General features: G+C 32.8%; 1 protein-coding gene across 1 annotated transcript; it reads right to left on the minus strand.

Annotated features, from left to right (window-relative positions):
- Positions 1–213: 213 nt before the first annotated feature.
- Positions 214–1,820, minus strand: LOC143563792 (adenylate isopentenyltransferase 3, chloroplastic-like). The gene is made up of 2 exons (XM_077051255.1): positions 1,083–1,820; positions 214–819 (listed from the first exon to the last, which is right to left on the minus strand). The coding sequence occupies exons 1-2, from the start codon at positions 1,523–1,525 to the stop codon at positions 291–293; spliced, it is 972 nt and encodes a 323-aa protein (XP_076907370.1). The 5' UTR covers positions 1,526–1,820; the 3' UTR covers positions 214–290.
- Positions 1,821–16,468: the final 14,648 nt, after the last annotated feature.

Genomic DNA, 16,468 nt, shown 5'->3' on the forward strand with positions numbered 1-16,468 from the left:
TATTTATGTTAGTTATATGTGTTTAAGGGTAAATTTGAAAATTGACTAATAAATTTTAAAAATGAACATTTGTAATTGGACAAATAAAAAATAAAATATGAACACTTCTAATAGGACGGGGAGAGTATTAAACATTATTCTTTTAGCCTTAAATCCGTTTAAACACATGTAGTACGTCATGTATTTTACATAAAACTTTAAGGTGCAAAATTGTTAAAACAACTTACAATATATGCTTCTCTATTCAAAACTTTTTATAAAGTTATACAACTTATTAACGCCGGTTCTTCCTAATTCACGGCCACCATTTCACCCTCTCTAACTCCTCTACCATCACTCTCCGCCTTGCCGGAAAACCCGCTATAATGATCACGCATAAAATCGCCTACGATCAATGAAGCCGGTCCAGCCACGAGCTCATCCCACGCCTCATCAGCTTCTCTACCTTTTTTCTCCAAAACTTTGGTGGCATCTATCCGGTGAATTGGCCACCCTTTAACATCTACTAGCCGGTTAATTTTATCGACTTGCCGAAGTGCTAGTTTGCATGTATTAATCTTTGTTCCATGAATGGCTTGTTGTAGTAACATGGCTCGAGTTTTTTGATCACTAGAAGATGAATATTTAGCATGAAAGTATGAGTCGAATTCGGGCACCCCGATGGCTCTTCGAATACCTTTCGAGTAGTCGGCGTTAGGGTTATACATGTTTCCGACTTCTTCTACCATCCCGGCGGCCACCATGCGGTCTACGCGGTTAGATACGAATTGTTCGAGCACTTGCATTGCCACGTCAACCCACAAGAAGCAAACATCGTACCTATTGATGCAAGCAATATAATATAAGTGGATGACTTAATAGAAAAGGGTCCACAAAACAGTTAAACGGTCGTTATGGATAAAAAGTCAAACTTTGAAAATTATTTGTCGGTAGTTTGAATAAATTTGGACAACTGTTCTGACCATAAGAGGTTAAACTTTAATTTATTTTGGTCAAAACAACTGTCTGTTCTCTATCGGAAGCTGTTTGAAACAGTGTGGGATTAGATATGAGATGGTGTTTATATGTGACCATGACATTACCTTGATCGGAACTTGTAGTTCTCGTCGTCAACTAATGCTTCAATGAAAGAATTCGATCCACCAGCGATTATAGGCAACTTCCCTCTCCCGACGATTGATTTCATAGCGAGTGAAGCCTTGCTAACGAAGTTATCCGCGTTAAAGTCAGCATCCGGGTCAACGATTCCTATAAGATGGTGTGACACGCCGCGACATTCTTCTTCAGTGATTTTATTAGTAGTTATATCTAACCCTTCGTACATTTGAATCTTGTCTGAATTTATCACCTCACCCGAAAACCTGGTGCCGATATCAATGGACAGTTTTGATTTCCCAGCACCCGTGGCGCCCATCACGAACACGACTTTGTCCTTGTGTAGACGGCGTCGGGTAACCGATAAATCCGTTCCTGTTCCTCCGGTGGGTATTTGCATAATTGCATGAATTTGTTTGCATGTCATCATTTTTGTTATAGTGAAAAATAAGTGTAAAACTTATGTGAAAGAGGCTAGGGGGTGGCTGGTTATGTTATGTTACGTTAATTTAAAGAGTTGAATATGCATGGTGGAACATAAGCTTTGGGCTATTTATAGCGTTAAGAGTGATTGAGACTTTGATCTAATTCAAACCTAAACGCATGTATATACAAGTGTTATGTAGGGGCACCATCAAATCATCAATCAAAGTATGAAAGCACTTATAAAGTAGAACGCAATACTTTGATGATTGCATGCGGGCTTGCGTATTGATGGTATGACAAAACGTATAGCTATTTATTTAAGATTAAACTTGGTGTTTTAATTAACCCGTGTGTTACGGCATGAACGTAGTCGTAATTTGGTTGGTATCCGTTTGATTCGTTAAATATAAAATGATATATGTATGTAACGTATCTAGTTTAACATATCAATAATACTATATGTGAATTTTGATTTTGAAAAATAATTTAGTTTAATACTAAAATGTGCTAGAGAAACAAAAATGTCTTGAGTAAAATTTATGTTGAAACAAACACAAAAATATTCTATGAATATTGCAATTTGGTGAAAGTAATTACATAAACAAGCCTTTGCATGATTCCTCCCCCCCCCCCCCCCCACCACCACACCACACCACACCCCCCACCCACCACCACACACACAAATACATACACACGCCATTTGTTTGGTTAATCTTCATTTCGTATCTACCTATGTAATAAGTTATGTAATATAATTTAGTTATTAATGTTAAACCTTCCTCTATGGTGGATTATGTTAATAGATATATGAAAATTTGATTTTATTTTAGTTTAAATAATTTATGTTAAATACCGTCGGTTTGTCCTTTTCTATAAAAATATCATGAATCTTAATTCTTAAAATAGAATGCGCATATATTCGCTTGATTTATGGCGTTACGTTTTAAAATTGAGAATCAAAACGGTTAAGAGGTGAGTTTAGAAATCTATTCACATCCTCATTATTTTATATCATTAAACCTATACCTTCATATAACTATAAACCAAACATCTAGGATGTATCTTGGGTTGATGATAATTGATGTGTGAATGTTTCAGGTAGATATTTCACGCGTATATAGGTTTTAGACGCTTCTAGCAGGTCGGGTTACTGTGAAACATATCGCCATTGGTCTCGTCACAATAAGAAGAGACTTCTTGTTGTGACCAACTTCCAGCATGGGAATAAACATTCGTTAGAGCGAATTAAGCTAGAATCATAGAATTGAATGAAGAAACACGGATCCGATCCCCGGGTATGGGTCCTGGATCCAATGAGTTCACAGGGTAAAATACGATAACTACTAACGTGATATGAGTCCAACTTCCCAAAGTCCAGTGACCGGAACATGCAAACAGACACCGTGAGTCTCGTTACAGGAAGGACAAGAGGGGGGGTCTTCCTGTAACCACCCTCCGACGTGAGAATCAGTAACGTTCGTAGAGAAGAAAGTACTGGAGTAAATAGACTAAGTGTAGTCAGGATGCGAGTGAGTGAGTAAATAGACTAAGTGTAGTCAGGATGGAGTAAATACCTTTTGACAAGGTATTTATAGCCGAAGGATGTAGGAAGGTGATTGGGCCAACAGTCCTCTTCCAGAAGATCTTTCATAGCTGCCTGGACGCGTGTCCTCTTATGATAGGTTGAGCTATACGTTCCATGTGCATGGGTATAACAACCTAGACACGTGTCACCTAATGCTAGGATGGATCGCACCCTGGCCATGTGCACGGTTATAACAACCTGGCCAGCTGTCCTTTGTTCATTGGTTAATATGTCACGTATTCCCCAAGTAAGAATCGTGAACCTTCTTCTAGAGAGTAGTTTATTGGTGACAGCTGTCCTGCTGGCACTGTCTTCCGGTTGCTTAGGCGGACAGATGTCCTGTCCTGCGGATGACTTTTGAGGGTGCCAGGATACTTTCGCGCTTGATATGAGGACGTTCCTCCTCTACCGTGATATGTGGGTGATCCATATGTCCCGCGGGTGGCCTATTATAGGTTCTTCTGTGACCCGCGGGTGGTACTTAAGGGTATTTGGGTCTTTTTGGTACCCTACCTCTATAGTCATGGAGTAATTACCATTATGTGTTCCATAAATCTAACATCATGGGTTAACTCGATACAATCCTACACGCATAGGATACCATGAACTAAACTGATTCGGTTTATCACGCATTTGGTATCATACGTTCTTAGTTTAGATTTCAATAATCATTCTCATTCCTACGCGTTAACAAAATAATACTCATGATGATTTCTAACTACAAACTAAACACCACCTAAAAGTTTTATGTCGTCTTGTTTGCTAGACGAATGTTATTTGAATACATAAGTCGGTTTCATGCTAAGAGTTATTTGAATGAGATGAAGCCGATTGATACGAAACTATAGTAAACTAAAAAAACAATATTAGACCGGTGTGAAAATATCCAGAGGAATATATTAGTACCCATCAGTGTAGGTTTTCATTCCACCCACTTGTTGGTTAAGAACATAAGATGCACAAGAGATAGAAAATGAAGGATGCATGTACGTTTTAAGTAAAAAGAGGGAAAGTGAAGTTATGTGCATGTATGTTTTCATCAACACCTATATATGAAGTTATATTGATCGAGCTCCTAACATATATATGGTATCACTCAAATATCATATACAAATTTAACTAATGTTCTTATATGTTGTGTATTTTAAACGACCTCTTTACTTGCTCAAAAAAACTTTATAGATCAAACCAACACTATATGGTATAGGCTAGCCTCCATAAATCATCTATCCGTGAAAATGGGTGCTTAATAGTCTTTTTGTAGTCAACTAAGAAGTGGAAGAATGATCCCATGAGAATAGAACAAGAACCACTTAAAGCTTGAGTTCTTTTTGTCTAGAAGATGCCTTCGAGTTTTGACGGTTTTACTAGAATTAGGCTATAGCAACACCACCCTGATATGATTTCACGCTATTAAAAGGTTACTCACAAAACACTTAAACAACCGTTCTAACCATAAAAGTCAAACTTTGAAAACTATTGGTCGGAGGGGCAGTTTAAACAATAATTGGACTGTTGTTTTGACCATTGTTGGTTAATCTTTGAAATCTTTGTCATCCTTCTTACCAAAATCATACTTTTATATTAACCTAACCCGTTATAAGGACTTTTCTTTTACCTTTTAGCCTTTCTAGCTAGCCGTCAATGGTTAAACTTTCATATTTCTTTATTGAAAGTGAAAGATATAACTTACACTTATTTTGGAATGATGAATTTGTTTAATATTTGTTGTATATGAGAATCAAACTCATCCTCACTCTCTCAACCTCAGGTATATAAATATCTAAAATTGACACTTAAAATTTTAAATTTACATACAAGTTAGTTTTTTTGTCCTTATATACACCATAATATTATATATTATATATTTAGTTAAAGGAGGTTGAAAAATAGTTTGATAAATTAAGATGGGGTTTTTATGTGAACACTTTATGATTGATTATCTATTAAATTGTTGATTAGACGTAACGGTAAAAGAATATGTTATATAATTCCTTAATGGGTTCGGGAATACTTAAGGTTGACATATCTACGATATATTCTCCAGGAACAATGCTTTATTTCACATTATTATTATCACTGTTGTAAAGTCGGTGTAGGCCGTGAGTAGTCGGTCCTCAGACTCCTTTTGAGACGACTTTCTTTAAGTAGGTCAGATTAGTCGGAGACGGTCAAAGTCGATAAAAAGTCGTGCTAGGAGACGTTGAGTCAGTCAAAATTCGGGCTAGGTTGTTCCGAGTCAGCTAGTATACTCTCCGAGTCAGCCAAAAGTCGGGCTAGGCAGTGCCAATTGGTATGGTACATTTTTTACGTGAATTATGCTTATTTTGACACATATATAATATACAAAAAATAATTTTCTTTGTATTTACCATGTCCCCCAAAATACATTTTTGAAAAGAATGTATATATTTTTTTTTGAACGGCCAACAAACAGAATTGTCTAGGTACCCTGTAAGGGGTGATCCAATGGCAAAAGGCCACCGTCAGCTAGCCCAACCTAGCCGCACGGAATACTTAAGCGCCTCCAAATTATCTCTAGTTCCAGGGAAAACCCACCCACCCGAAGGCTCACTAGTGGTAAAATTTGGACGACTAGAAGAATGCCCGCGCGATGCAGCGGGAAATACGAACCTTGATAATCACGTAATAGATTTATGAGTGTTCACTGTACCGTTTGAAATCGTAAAACCGTTTATTGGTATAGATAGATTAATAATTCTTATTTTAAACTCAATTTTGTATCGAAGTACAAACGAGACCGGAACCTAACCATTGCTAATGGTTGGTTTTGTTGAGTTAAAATTTCAATGGTCCGATTATAATTTTCGGCGACAAAAGCATTACTAACTGCCTGGCTCACGATTTAATTTAAAACCATCAAAACCGAACCACAAACACATATACGTAAAATGCTATTTTTTACTAGAAAAAAAAACTATGATAATATCATAATCAAACTAAAGAGAATTAAATGCTCGTTTTTATGGTGCAATTTTTTTTAAAAAAAATATTAACGTACGAAAAAGTTATGACCGTTTAAAAATCGAGGGGGAATTTGGGTTAAAAGTGAAAATATAAATAATATATGCATAAAAGATGAAGGTTCAAAGTTGTAACTATTCTTTAATTTTACAAAAGTTAATTAAAGTTCAAGGGTAAATGTTGTAAATATTTTGAAAAAATATGAAATGCATGTGAGTTTTTATGCTAGAAAGACTATTTTATCTTTTCTTAAACTTATAGCATATGAAAATTTATAAAATACTTAAATCACCATCTTAATTTGTCCTTCATTGCTATATTATATATAGTATAGATATTTATTTATGTGTATGTTTGTATTTGATACTTATTAAACACATATTTTGGAGAAAGTAACACTAATAGAAATTATCAAGAATCCGTTAATAAAATATGAGATCCACCAATCTTAGCCTTTAAGAACTTTTCTTTAGAATCATGCTTGAAGTTATAATAAGAGATTTATCTCTTAACTTTTCTAGCTTATATTACTTTTAAAATATCTTTTTTTTATAATATACAAATATACCTTTATTTTTGTCAAGTAGTCAACATAGTTATCACATTTTAAGCTAAAGTAATAAAAGGATGACTTAATTGATATAATTTATTTTGATCGTTGATAACTTGATGATCAAATAAAAACATTCACTTGAAGCTAACATGTTCAAAACTTCAGACGCACATTTGATATAAATCATATATACTATATTAGTTTTCTTATATTAAATATTTATATAGCTACATTTCAAAAGTTTATTAAGAGTTTTTCTTCTTTTCTTTTTTTTTTCCTAACATTTTTTATCATCATAAGTTCTTTAGCTAAATATAGGTGTCACGTCATTAAGATGGTGTCCTTTCGTTGGGTAAAAAATCGACGCAAACGGGCTAATTTAGAGTGGAACAAGTGGTGCCGTTTTAACTTTGAAAACTTTCCTTTGTAATTTTTTTATTTTTGTTTTCTTTTTTTACATTTTCGATTTGTATCTCGTCTTTTTTCTTGTATGTTGGGCTTCTTGCTTCTAGCAAGAAGTTTTCTTTTTTATTTTTAATATATATGGTCTTTAAAAAAAAAATAGGTGTCACGTGGTCGTGAGGATCAATTACTCCGAGTTGAATGATGAACCCAAATTTTCGGTTATAAGTTAGTGTGTTTGTGAGTGTAATTAACAAATAAGTAACATTTATATTTTCCAAAAACAAAAGTAACCATTAATAATTATTTGAAATTTCTGTACGGTTATATAGGTGTTACGTGACATGAACTATATAAATGAATCAATTAATAGAAATACATTGATTTCCCCTTTTAGATCGTGATTGACACACACCATTTGTGATAGATGAAATCTTGATGCAATTCCAATAAATATTTTTAATTAGGTGGTCCATTAATCGTAGAGAATAGTATAACAGTGTTGCAATAACGCTTTGGTCACTTCTACACCTAAATGATTTTTTGGAATATATCTAGTCGCCATTTTCATTGATTTTGTTCTTGTCGACCTTAATTGTTTTTCTGAAGTTTTCTTAGTTTAATTAAACATATTTAATTAAACAAATAAAATGGGATTTTGTAGATTCTTTAATAGGAAATCGATCTTGTTTAATGAGTTCAAAATACCAAACGAGAATACCTAGTCAAAAATTACGGTTATAGGCAAGCGTTTGAAATTTTTGGATTTTTCATCATCATTTTACAATGAAAACACAAGTTCATAATATTATTTTAGTGGATAATAGTCTAAGGTTTTTTAGTCTATTAATGTTTATGGTACAAATGTTTCGCAAATAAAGCCAGAAAAGTCGTAAAAAATGAGATCTGAGTTCATGATGTGTGCTTCGCATCAGTAGTCATGTAGTGGTAATGTAAAAACAAAGAAAATGGGATTTTGGAGACTATTTAATAGGAAATCGGTCTTGTTTCATGAGTTCAAAATACCAAACGAGAATAGTTTTTCATCATCACTTTACAATGAAAACACAGATTCCTAATACTATTTTAGTGGATAATAGTCTATCGTTTATTAGTCTATTAATGTTTGTGGTACTAATGTCTCGTAAATAAAGCCGGAAAAGTCGTTAAAAGGGAGATGCGAGTTCATGATGTGTGCTTCGCATCAATAGTCATGTAGTGGTAATGTAAAAACAAAGAAAATAGGATCCTGGAGGCTCTTTAATTGTCATTTTCATTACATTGTGGTGTGGCCGATTAATGGAGAAAAATAGTAAAAGAAATTGCTCATCTATTTCATCAACTAATTTAGCAAAAGTCATGTATTTGTCTTTTGTAAGCTTGACTTGTGGCTTTCTTATCAGTTATCATATAGATGTAATGATTTCTTATCTACTTTTTTTAATAGCAACTTTTGTATTACAAACAATTTAGACATAGCCAAAACCCCAAAACAAGTTTACAACGTAAAAATAAATCAAGAAAAGTGAACAATGCATCAATTGTTCCGGTTAACAGGGGTCATTAGCTAACTAGCTCTACTTTTCAATCAAAGAAAGCCCATACTTTTTATCTCCAATTATGGTATGTACGATTGTGTTCTATGTTGTTGAAAATTCTATTTTCGAGCTTTTCGAATATACACCAATATGCTGCTCTTAGTATTTCACCCATCATCTTCTTTTTCTTGTCACACTTAGTGGCGTTAATCGTGTTGGGTTGACGGGTTGTGGGTTGAAATGTGCAACCCGAACCCAACATGTATTATTATTCGTGTAAAATATTTCAACTATGGCCCGCACAAACATAAATTCAATTCAACCCAAACACGACCCGTTTAACCCATTTGTAAGAAAAAAAATTAAAAACTAAATAGATATAATTTACAGCCGGTAGAGTAAATGAATAATATAAATTGTTTTATTTTTTTAAAATTATTAAAAGTATTGAAAATGAATTAAAAATAACACGTGTATTTTCAGAAAAATGGAAAACGATAAAAACACAAATAAAAATGTAACTATATATATATTTCTAAATATAGCATGCGATTGTGTGCTTGGTATGTTGATGTAAATTTGGAAGAATGATAAAAGGGTGATTTGATGATCATTTGTTTTTTTTTGCTAGGGTTGGCATGTGCTTCTCTTTTTTCCTTTTATCCCGTAATTATATAGAAATTTTAGTGATTTCATGTCAACATGTGATCAATCAAATCTTCCATATTAAATAATAGAATGATAAAGAAATAGAAGTGACACCCCAAAGGTGACCAATCTTTAATTCTAGATGTACCTAAATAATCATTGCTAGATAAAATTTTCTGTTGCCTTAAAATTCAAAACGTAATTAATCAACTAATTAAAACATCGAAGGTTTCAAGAAACCTCTCCGAATGTTGTATTTTTAATTAAAAGACTATTAAGATATTACAACATGTAAAACACTAAAAGTATGATTAGTGAATAAAAGCGATCAAGATTCAGATGATGTTGAGATCTTTTAATGAGGTAATATTTTGTGTTTGATGTCTTTTTCATATCTCATGAGTCATGAGCATGATAAGAAAGAAAAAAATAAAATAAAAATTAAAGTTTACCTTTAATATGCACAAAAGTAGAATGGCTTTTTAAAGAAGTGGAATTTCTTAGTTTTGATCCTTAATTCCTTTAATCTTACTTTGCTAGCTTGCAAACAATTTGTTCTTACAACAACTAAATAAATAAACAAGTAACAAAAATGTTGAAGTAATGCATACCACATGTCTTCAGAGTAATATCAACAGATGTGCCGTAAATTGGAACTTATGAGTTATGACTTACTCTTGTCTATGACTACCGAATATGTTAGCTTTCTAAAGAAGTGGACTTTCTTAATTTTACCAGCAACAATAATGTACCAAACACATCAGACCAATTAACCCTAAAAGCTAAGACTAGGGGTGCAAATGAGTTGAGCTGTTCGCAAGCTACTTGAGACCAGCTCGTTAAAAAGCTCGATCGAGCCGAGCTTAATCGAGCCCGAGCCTAAAATTAAGCTTGTTTAATAAACGAGCTCGAGCGTCACTTATCGAACTCGAGCTGGATCGCGAGCTAAACGAGCCTGTCGTTTATATAATTTTTTAAAGTTTATATTTAATAATTATTAATTAATATATATAATGTTATGAAAAAATAAATAAAAATAACTAAATAATATGTATTATTTTTATGCATTAAATTTATAATAGAAAAAATATATAAAAATAATTGATAAATAGTAAACGAGCCGAGTTCGAGCTTGAAAATTTACTCATAAATGGAGCTCGATCTTTGTAAATAGAGCTCGAAACGAACCGAGCTCGGGCTCGGCTGGTTCACACCCCTAGCTAAGACCAATCTAATTACAAACAGTAAATAATATCACTATGAGCATCATCATACACTTATTAATAATTTAAGCCTATGAAAAGGATTAAAACTTCGTGACAAACATAGCAACCAAACAAACAAACCTCATAACAAAATGCAACTACATGAGGCAACAAATACATGAGCAATCGTTATGGGTTCTCGGGAGAGGGGTCTGGGTTAGTCGCCCTCCCTATGGGTCGTCCTTGAATTAAACTATACAAGTAGCTCACCATATTGTCAAATAACATACGTTTCCCTTTAGCATCACTTACGAAGATGAGATTGTTTCTTTGGCGTCATGTGCCAAATCAACCACCATGTAATTCAAATAATCGCTTCAATCACGCCATTTGTTGTAATCTAAATAGTCCGAGGTGATTCATTCCAAAACCGAGTTGAATCCCTCATCCCACCTGTTTTATCAATATCGAGTATAGGGCAATCCCTTTCTCACATAGGAATTTACCGATATAATTATATTACCTCGCATGCCATCCGTTGTCTTGATCTAATTGTTAGAAGATAAGCATGATGATTTTTTTTTAGAAAAATAAGATACTCTTGTACATAAGTTTATGGATGATTTTCTTTAAATTAACTAGGTTTTTACATGTGTGTTATCGTACGGACTTAGTATTTGATGTTCCTGTTGGACCTTAGTGGAAACTCAATAGAGATAGAAGGTAATAAACTTTAATTAAAATTAAAACTAATTAATAAAAATTGAATAACACTAATTTTGAAGAATATCTTTTTGGTGAATCGGTTCATATGGCAATTCAATTCTATAAAGACCTTTCAAAAAATCAAACATATAACATACATAACACCAACGCGTCTAAAAAAAATAATTACTATTGATTAATAACTCACTTTTGTGAGAGAAAATGAATTTCACAACTAATAGATTTTAATACCTAAATACTTTTCTTTTCCCATTAATTTTTAAAGTTCTCTAAATAAATAATGCATCAAATATGATTAAGATAAGAGTTAACTTTTAAATATAATGATTTTGGGATGTGTATGTTAAGATTGGATCGTGACAGATTGTGATGAAAAATAATAGATAAACGTTAAGAAGTCATCTCCTAATTATTATATATTGACCTTTTCTTTTCAACTTAACTAGTGCATCATGACATGTAATGTAGACATAGGAGAATCGCAATTTGCCAAAAAGAAAGAAATGCTTATGAGTTATGAGTAACAACCGACTAATTAATTCCAGCCTTTTGATTTTTAGCATGGCCTTGAACTTAACACACATTTAAATCATGTTTCTCTTCTATACTTTTGACATAATATAAATGCAATGACTTTCAATTTCAAATGTACTTATTATTCATCATTAAAAGTTACAAGAACTTTGGTAACGTTAACTAGCCGTATACTCCTATCTTTATGGAGTATATTATTTAATATTTATGTAAAGTTATGTTACACAGCAAATAGAAGAACGCTAACTTTTGTGGTTATTTATAAAACACTTACAATTTGTTCCCGTATTGTTTAAGGATTACTTAACTTTTATTCTCTAATTTTTACACATATATTTATTTTAATTTCAATCCTAACCCCCTCCCCCCCCCCCCTCCTTCACACACACACACACCCCCCACCCACACACGATTTTAACAATCATAACTTTTTAAACACGAATACAAAGATATTATTTTTTAAAGAAAATTGGATTTTAATAATCCCAACTTAATGCAGCTGACCGATGATAATCCGAATTTTGAAAATAGCTGTCACTAGTCCCAACTTTTACACTATTTGTTTTTATTGGACCTCCGTTAAAAAAAAAATTTAACAACGTTAAGTTTTTTCTAAATTTGAAATTGATTTTTTAGGGCTTTTGATCGGAATGAGAATGTGAATTAGGGCCGTCACTTTTACCCGAAACCCGAAACTCAACCCGAAAAAACACGTACCCGAACCCGAACTAACCTAACTCGAAGAACCCGAACCCGATAAAAGACTAACCCGAACCCGAACCGAAGTAATTCGGGTTGGTTCTCGGGTTTGATTTATACGATTTGGGTCAATCCGAAAAACCTAAATAAACTTTTAGTTTTGAAATTAAATATATTATTATGTATAATAGGCTAAGTCTTAGTCACTAAAGTTATCAGAATCTGGCTCTAATCGACTGTTGTCATTCTAACTATTATGGATCGATTGCTTATTATTAATTTATGAATTCCGTTTATTACTAATAGCAACCATAATCGAACAACCAAATACTCCCGATTGAATACGATTGTGGTTCGAGTTAGTTTTACTCTTCTTTTGAATTGTTTTATCAAGTTAAGTTAATTTATTATTTGATTATATGTGTTATAAGCAAAGAAGAATATTTTGTTTTAATTTTAACATTATAGTTTTTCAAAATTTTTTGGTTTTGTGTTTTTTTCTAGGATACACGAAACCCGATTAACCCAACCCGAAAAAACCCGAACCCGAATTACCCGAACCCTAAAAACCCGTGAGAGATTTGGGTCAGGTTTCGGGTCAAGATTTAAAACTTTGAAACCCGAATAACCCGACCCATTTAAAACTTTGAAACCCGAAGAACACCGCTAATGTGAATCGATTGATGTAAAACTTAACTTGAAGTGACGCTTCAATCAGTTTGATTTTTGTTAATTAAAACTTTAAACACCGGAATTGAAGCATCCTTTAGTCGTGAAACAAATATGGTGAAAACAAATAGGGTGAAAGTTGAGACAAGTGACAACTATTTTCAAAGTTGAGATTATTATCGGTCAACTCCATTAAATTGAGATTATTAAAATCCAATTCGCCTTTTAAAGAAATTTTTTAATAAAAAATAACATGGTACATGTTACTCGTATCTTTATTTTTCCATCATATCGCCCATACACATTTCTATTGTCCGTATATGTGTGTCGTATGTGTGTTTGCGCACACACAAAGTGGAAGCTTAAAAAAAGGTGTTTGGTTGGATGGTTAAGGCTTATGTCAAGTAAAGAAGGTGCCTGGGTCTGTAATCGGCAAGTGTCTACCGGGGGAGATTTGTGGGCCAGCAAAACAAGACAAGGGCTTTAGACCTACAATTAATTAAGACATTTAAATTATATTATATTATATATATATATAGGGTAGGGTTAACGTAAAAAACAATAGTTTTGTGAGAAGCATAAAAATACATGTAGACCCTTGGATATGGGATCTAGTGGTTGAGATTGGTAGTTTCTAAAAATTGTATAGTTTCCTATTTACATAGTATAGTGTCATATTTAGGTTTTGTACTTTATTTTAAAGTCTCCTCACAAAACAATTGTTTTTTATTTGAACCCTTTTCTATATATATATATATATATATATATATATATATATATATATATATATATATATATATATATATATATATATATACAGAGAGAGAGAGAGAGAATAATGAGCAAAGTAAACTCAAAGTTATGTATTGGTTTGGTAGTAAACTGGGTTGTTGCTAAGCTGTAGGTCACGAGTCACAAGTTTGAGTCCTATAATATGCGTTTACTATTATTATTTTATTTGACAATTGTCGTGAAAGGGCCACCAAATCTCTTTTCAATTTAGGCACCCAAAATTGTTGAGTCGGCCCTGATGTTGACGAAGTTGTTTTCTTATTTTGATTTTTTACAATCTAATTAAATCCCACATAAAATTGAATTAACAGCGCGTTCGTTTCACATAATTCATGGGAATTCAAAGAAATTGGAATTAAAATCCCATGACATGGCGTGTTCGTCTCGTTGGAATTGAAATCTTAATTCCATTTTGGTGTGTTCGGTTGTCAAAGAATTGGAATTGGAATTCAGTTCCTTCAAATTCCGTGAAGAAATTCAGGTAATTCATTGGAATCTTTGATAGGTCGACGTTTCGTGTGTGTTCGTGTTCAGGTCGATCCTCTAAGTCGTCACGCTTTCGACGCTCCAGGTCGGTTCGCGTTCGGTTCGACGCTCTAGGTCGGTTCGCTTCGGGTACGATGACGCGGGTCGTTCGCATCCGGTTCGACGCCCTGGGTCGGTTCGCGATTAGTTTAACGTTCAACGTAAAAGTGCGTTGGGTTCAACAATCCAGGTCAGATCGGCTCGACTCTCCGGGTCAGTTCAAATTCCGTATGATGCTTCAGGTCACTTCGGTTTGACGCCCCGGGTCAGTTCACTTCGGTTCAACACTCCATGTCAGTTCGCGTTCAGTTTAGGTTCAGAACGAGTTTCAGGTTTTTTTTAACGAGAACAACGAATAAAACAATTTAGTTTTTCTTTTTTTTACTTTTTTGTTTTTTATTTATATTTTGATTTATAAATTTATTATTATTATTTTTGAAAATATTTTTAAGGGGTTTTAATCTTAATAGAAAACCCCTAAAAATTCAAAAATAAAAATAAAAACTCATAACGCAAAATATAAATAAAAAACAAAAAATCTAAGAAAAATAAAATGTTTCCACTATTATCCCCGTTAAAAAAAAACACCGAACCCCGTGGTTGAAGATGCAATGATATTTGTGTTGATAGATTACAATTCATTTGTCAAACGCACACATTAAGAATGAAATTGAATTTCAATTCATTCCAATTCCAAGTCCATTCCATTATGTGAAACGAGCGAGCGGTAAGTATTTAGTGAATATAATATTTAAGAACGAAACATCGTATTTAGTTATTTTATTATCAAACTAAATTATTTTTAAAATACAAAATTTTAATTATAGTATTCTGGGAATGCTACTCTTTCACCACACATTTGGGTTATTGGATGTCTATATATATATTTTCTATTTGTTTGTCTTATGTTTGTTTTAAAAGCGAGATATCTCTGAAAGCAATCTCTTCATTCAGATGGATAAACATAAGGTTTACTTACTTTTCAACCTCCCCTAAACACAACGAATTGCTTTGTTATTTGTTGGATTTAGTAGTATGGTTGTTTGGATTGGTAGCTTCAATGGAATGAATATGAATACATGCTCCAACTACCTTGTGACGGTGAAAATTGCATTTATTTGATTATTGATTTATTTATTTTATTTTACATATATGTTTAGTACACATAGTATTTTTTGAACTTCTTTTCTATTTATATATGTTTATAGGTAAAGTAATATACAGGTCTATCGATGCATCACACGTAAAAAAGTTATTAATAGGTCATAAATCTTCATATCATCGCTTGGGCCAAGCCTAGTGGTTATTATATAAAATCAAAATGTAATGAGAAATAAAGGCAGCATGCAATGTTTCTAAAGGATTCCCAATTGAGAAAACCTTATATTGTGCGCTACATCACATATAAAATCACCATACCATTGAACGCATAAAAACACCACTTGTTTATTATTTTCTAATATTTATTGGTTTTATATTACATTCTAATAAAAATAAAATAGTTGCACTTAAGTCATAACTCTTACTACATGATTTTAAAAATTAAAACTGTTACGCTAGTCAACTTATCCATTAGACTAATAAAAAAATATATAACATTTGTTTTTGATATATATGTTTTTCTTTTTACAATTTCTTGATCGATCAAGGTGTTTTATTCATTTTACTCGTTTGGATATAAATGAATCTAGTTTGATTCAACACTTATTACAACACGTAAATAAAAAAAAAACAAATTTTATCTCACTGTACTGTTGTTATTTCGGGCAAATGTTTACGCGTGTTGGTCTTATGTGAGAGTTTATCCTGGATCGAAAGATGAGTGCATCCCGATGCGATGAATTTAGCCAGTACCCATTGGAGGATTCGTTGGTCGTTCAAAAAAAATTGTGTCAATATATACGATGGAAGGTATTAAAATTATAAGTTAGAGGGTGTTTAGGATTCCTAATATTAATTACTAACTTTTCCAAAAAGTTAATAAGGGACAACATTAAGACTTATTAATTTATCCTCTCACAACATAAACAATCCTAAACAACTTATTAACTTTTCAAAATATTAATAAAGTTACAAGTTCATGAAA

Source organism: Bidens hawaiensis, unplaced genomic scaffold, assembly GCF_021521415.1.
Source record: "Bidens hawaiensis isolate Kalapana, Puna unplaced genomic scaffold, B.hawaiensis_p1.1 tig00021526_1, whole genome shotgun sequence".
Classification (NCBI taxonomy): domain Eukaryota; kingdom Viridiplantae; phylum Streptophyta; class Magnoliopsida; order Asterales; family Asteraceae; genus Bidens; species Bidens hawaiensis.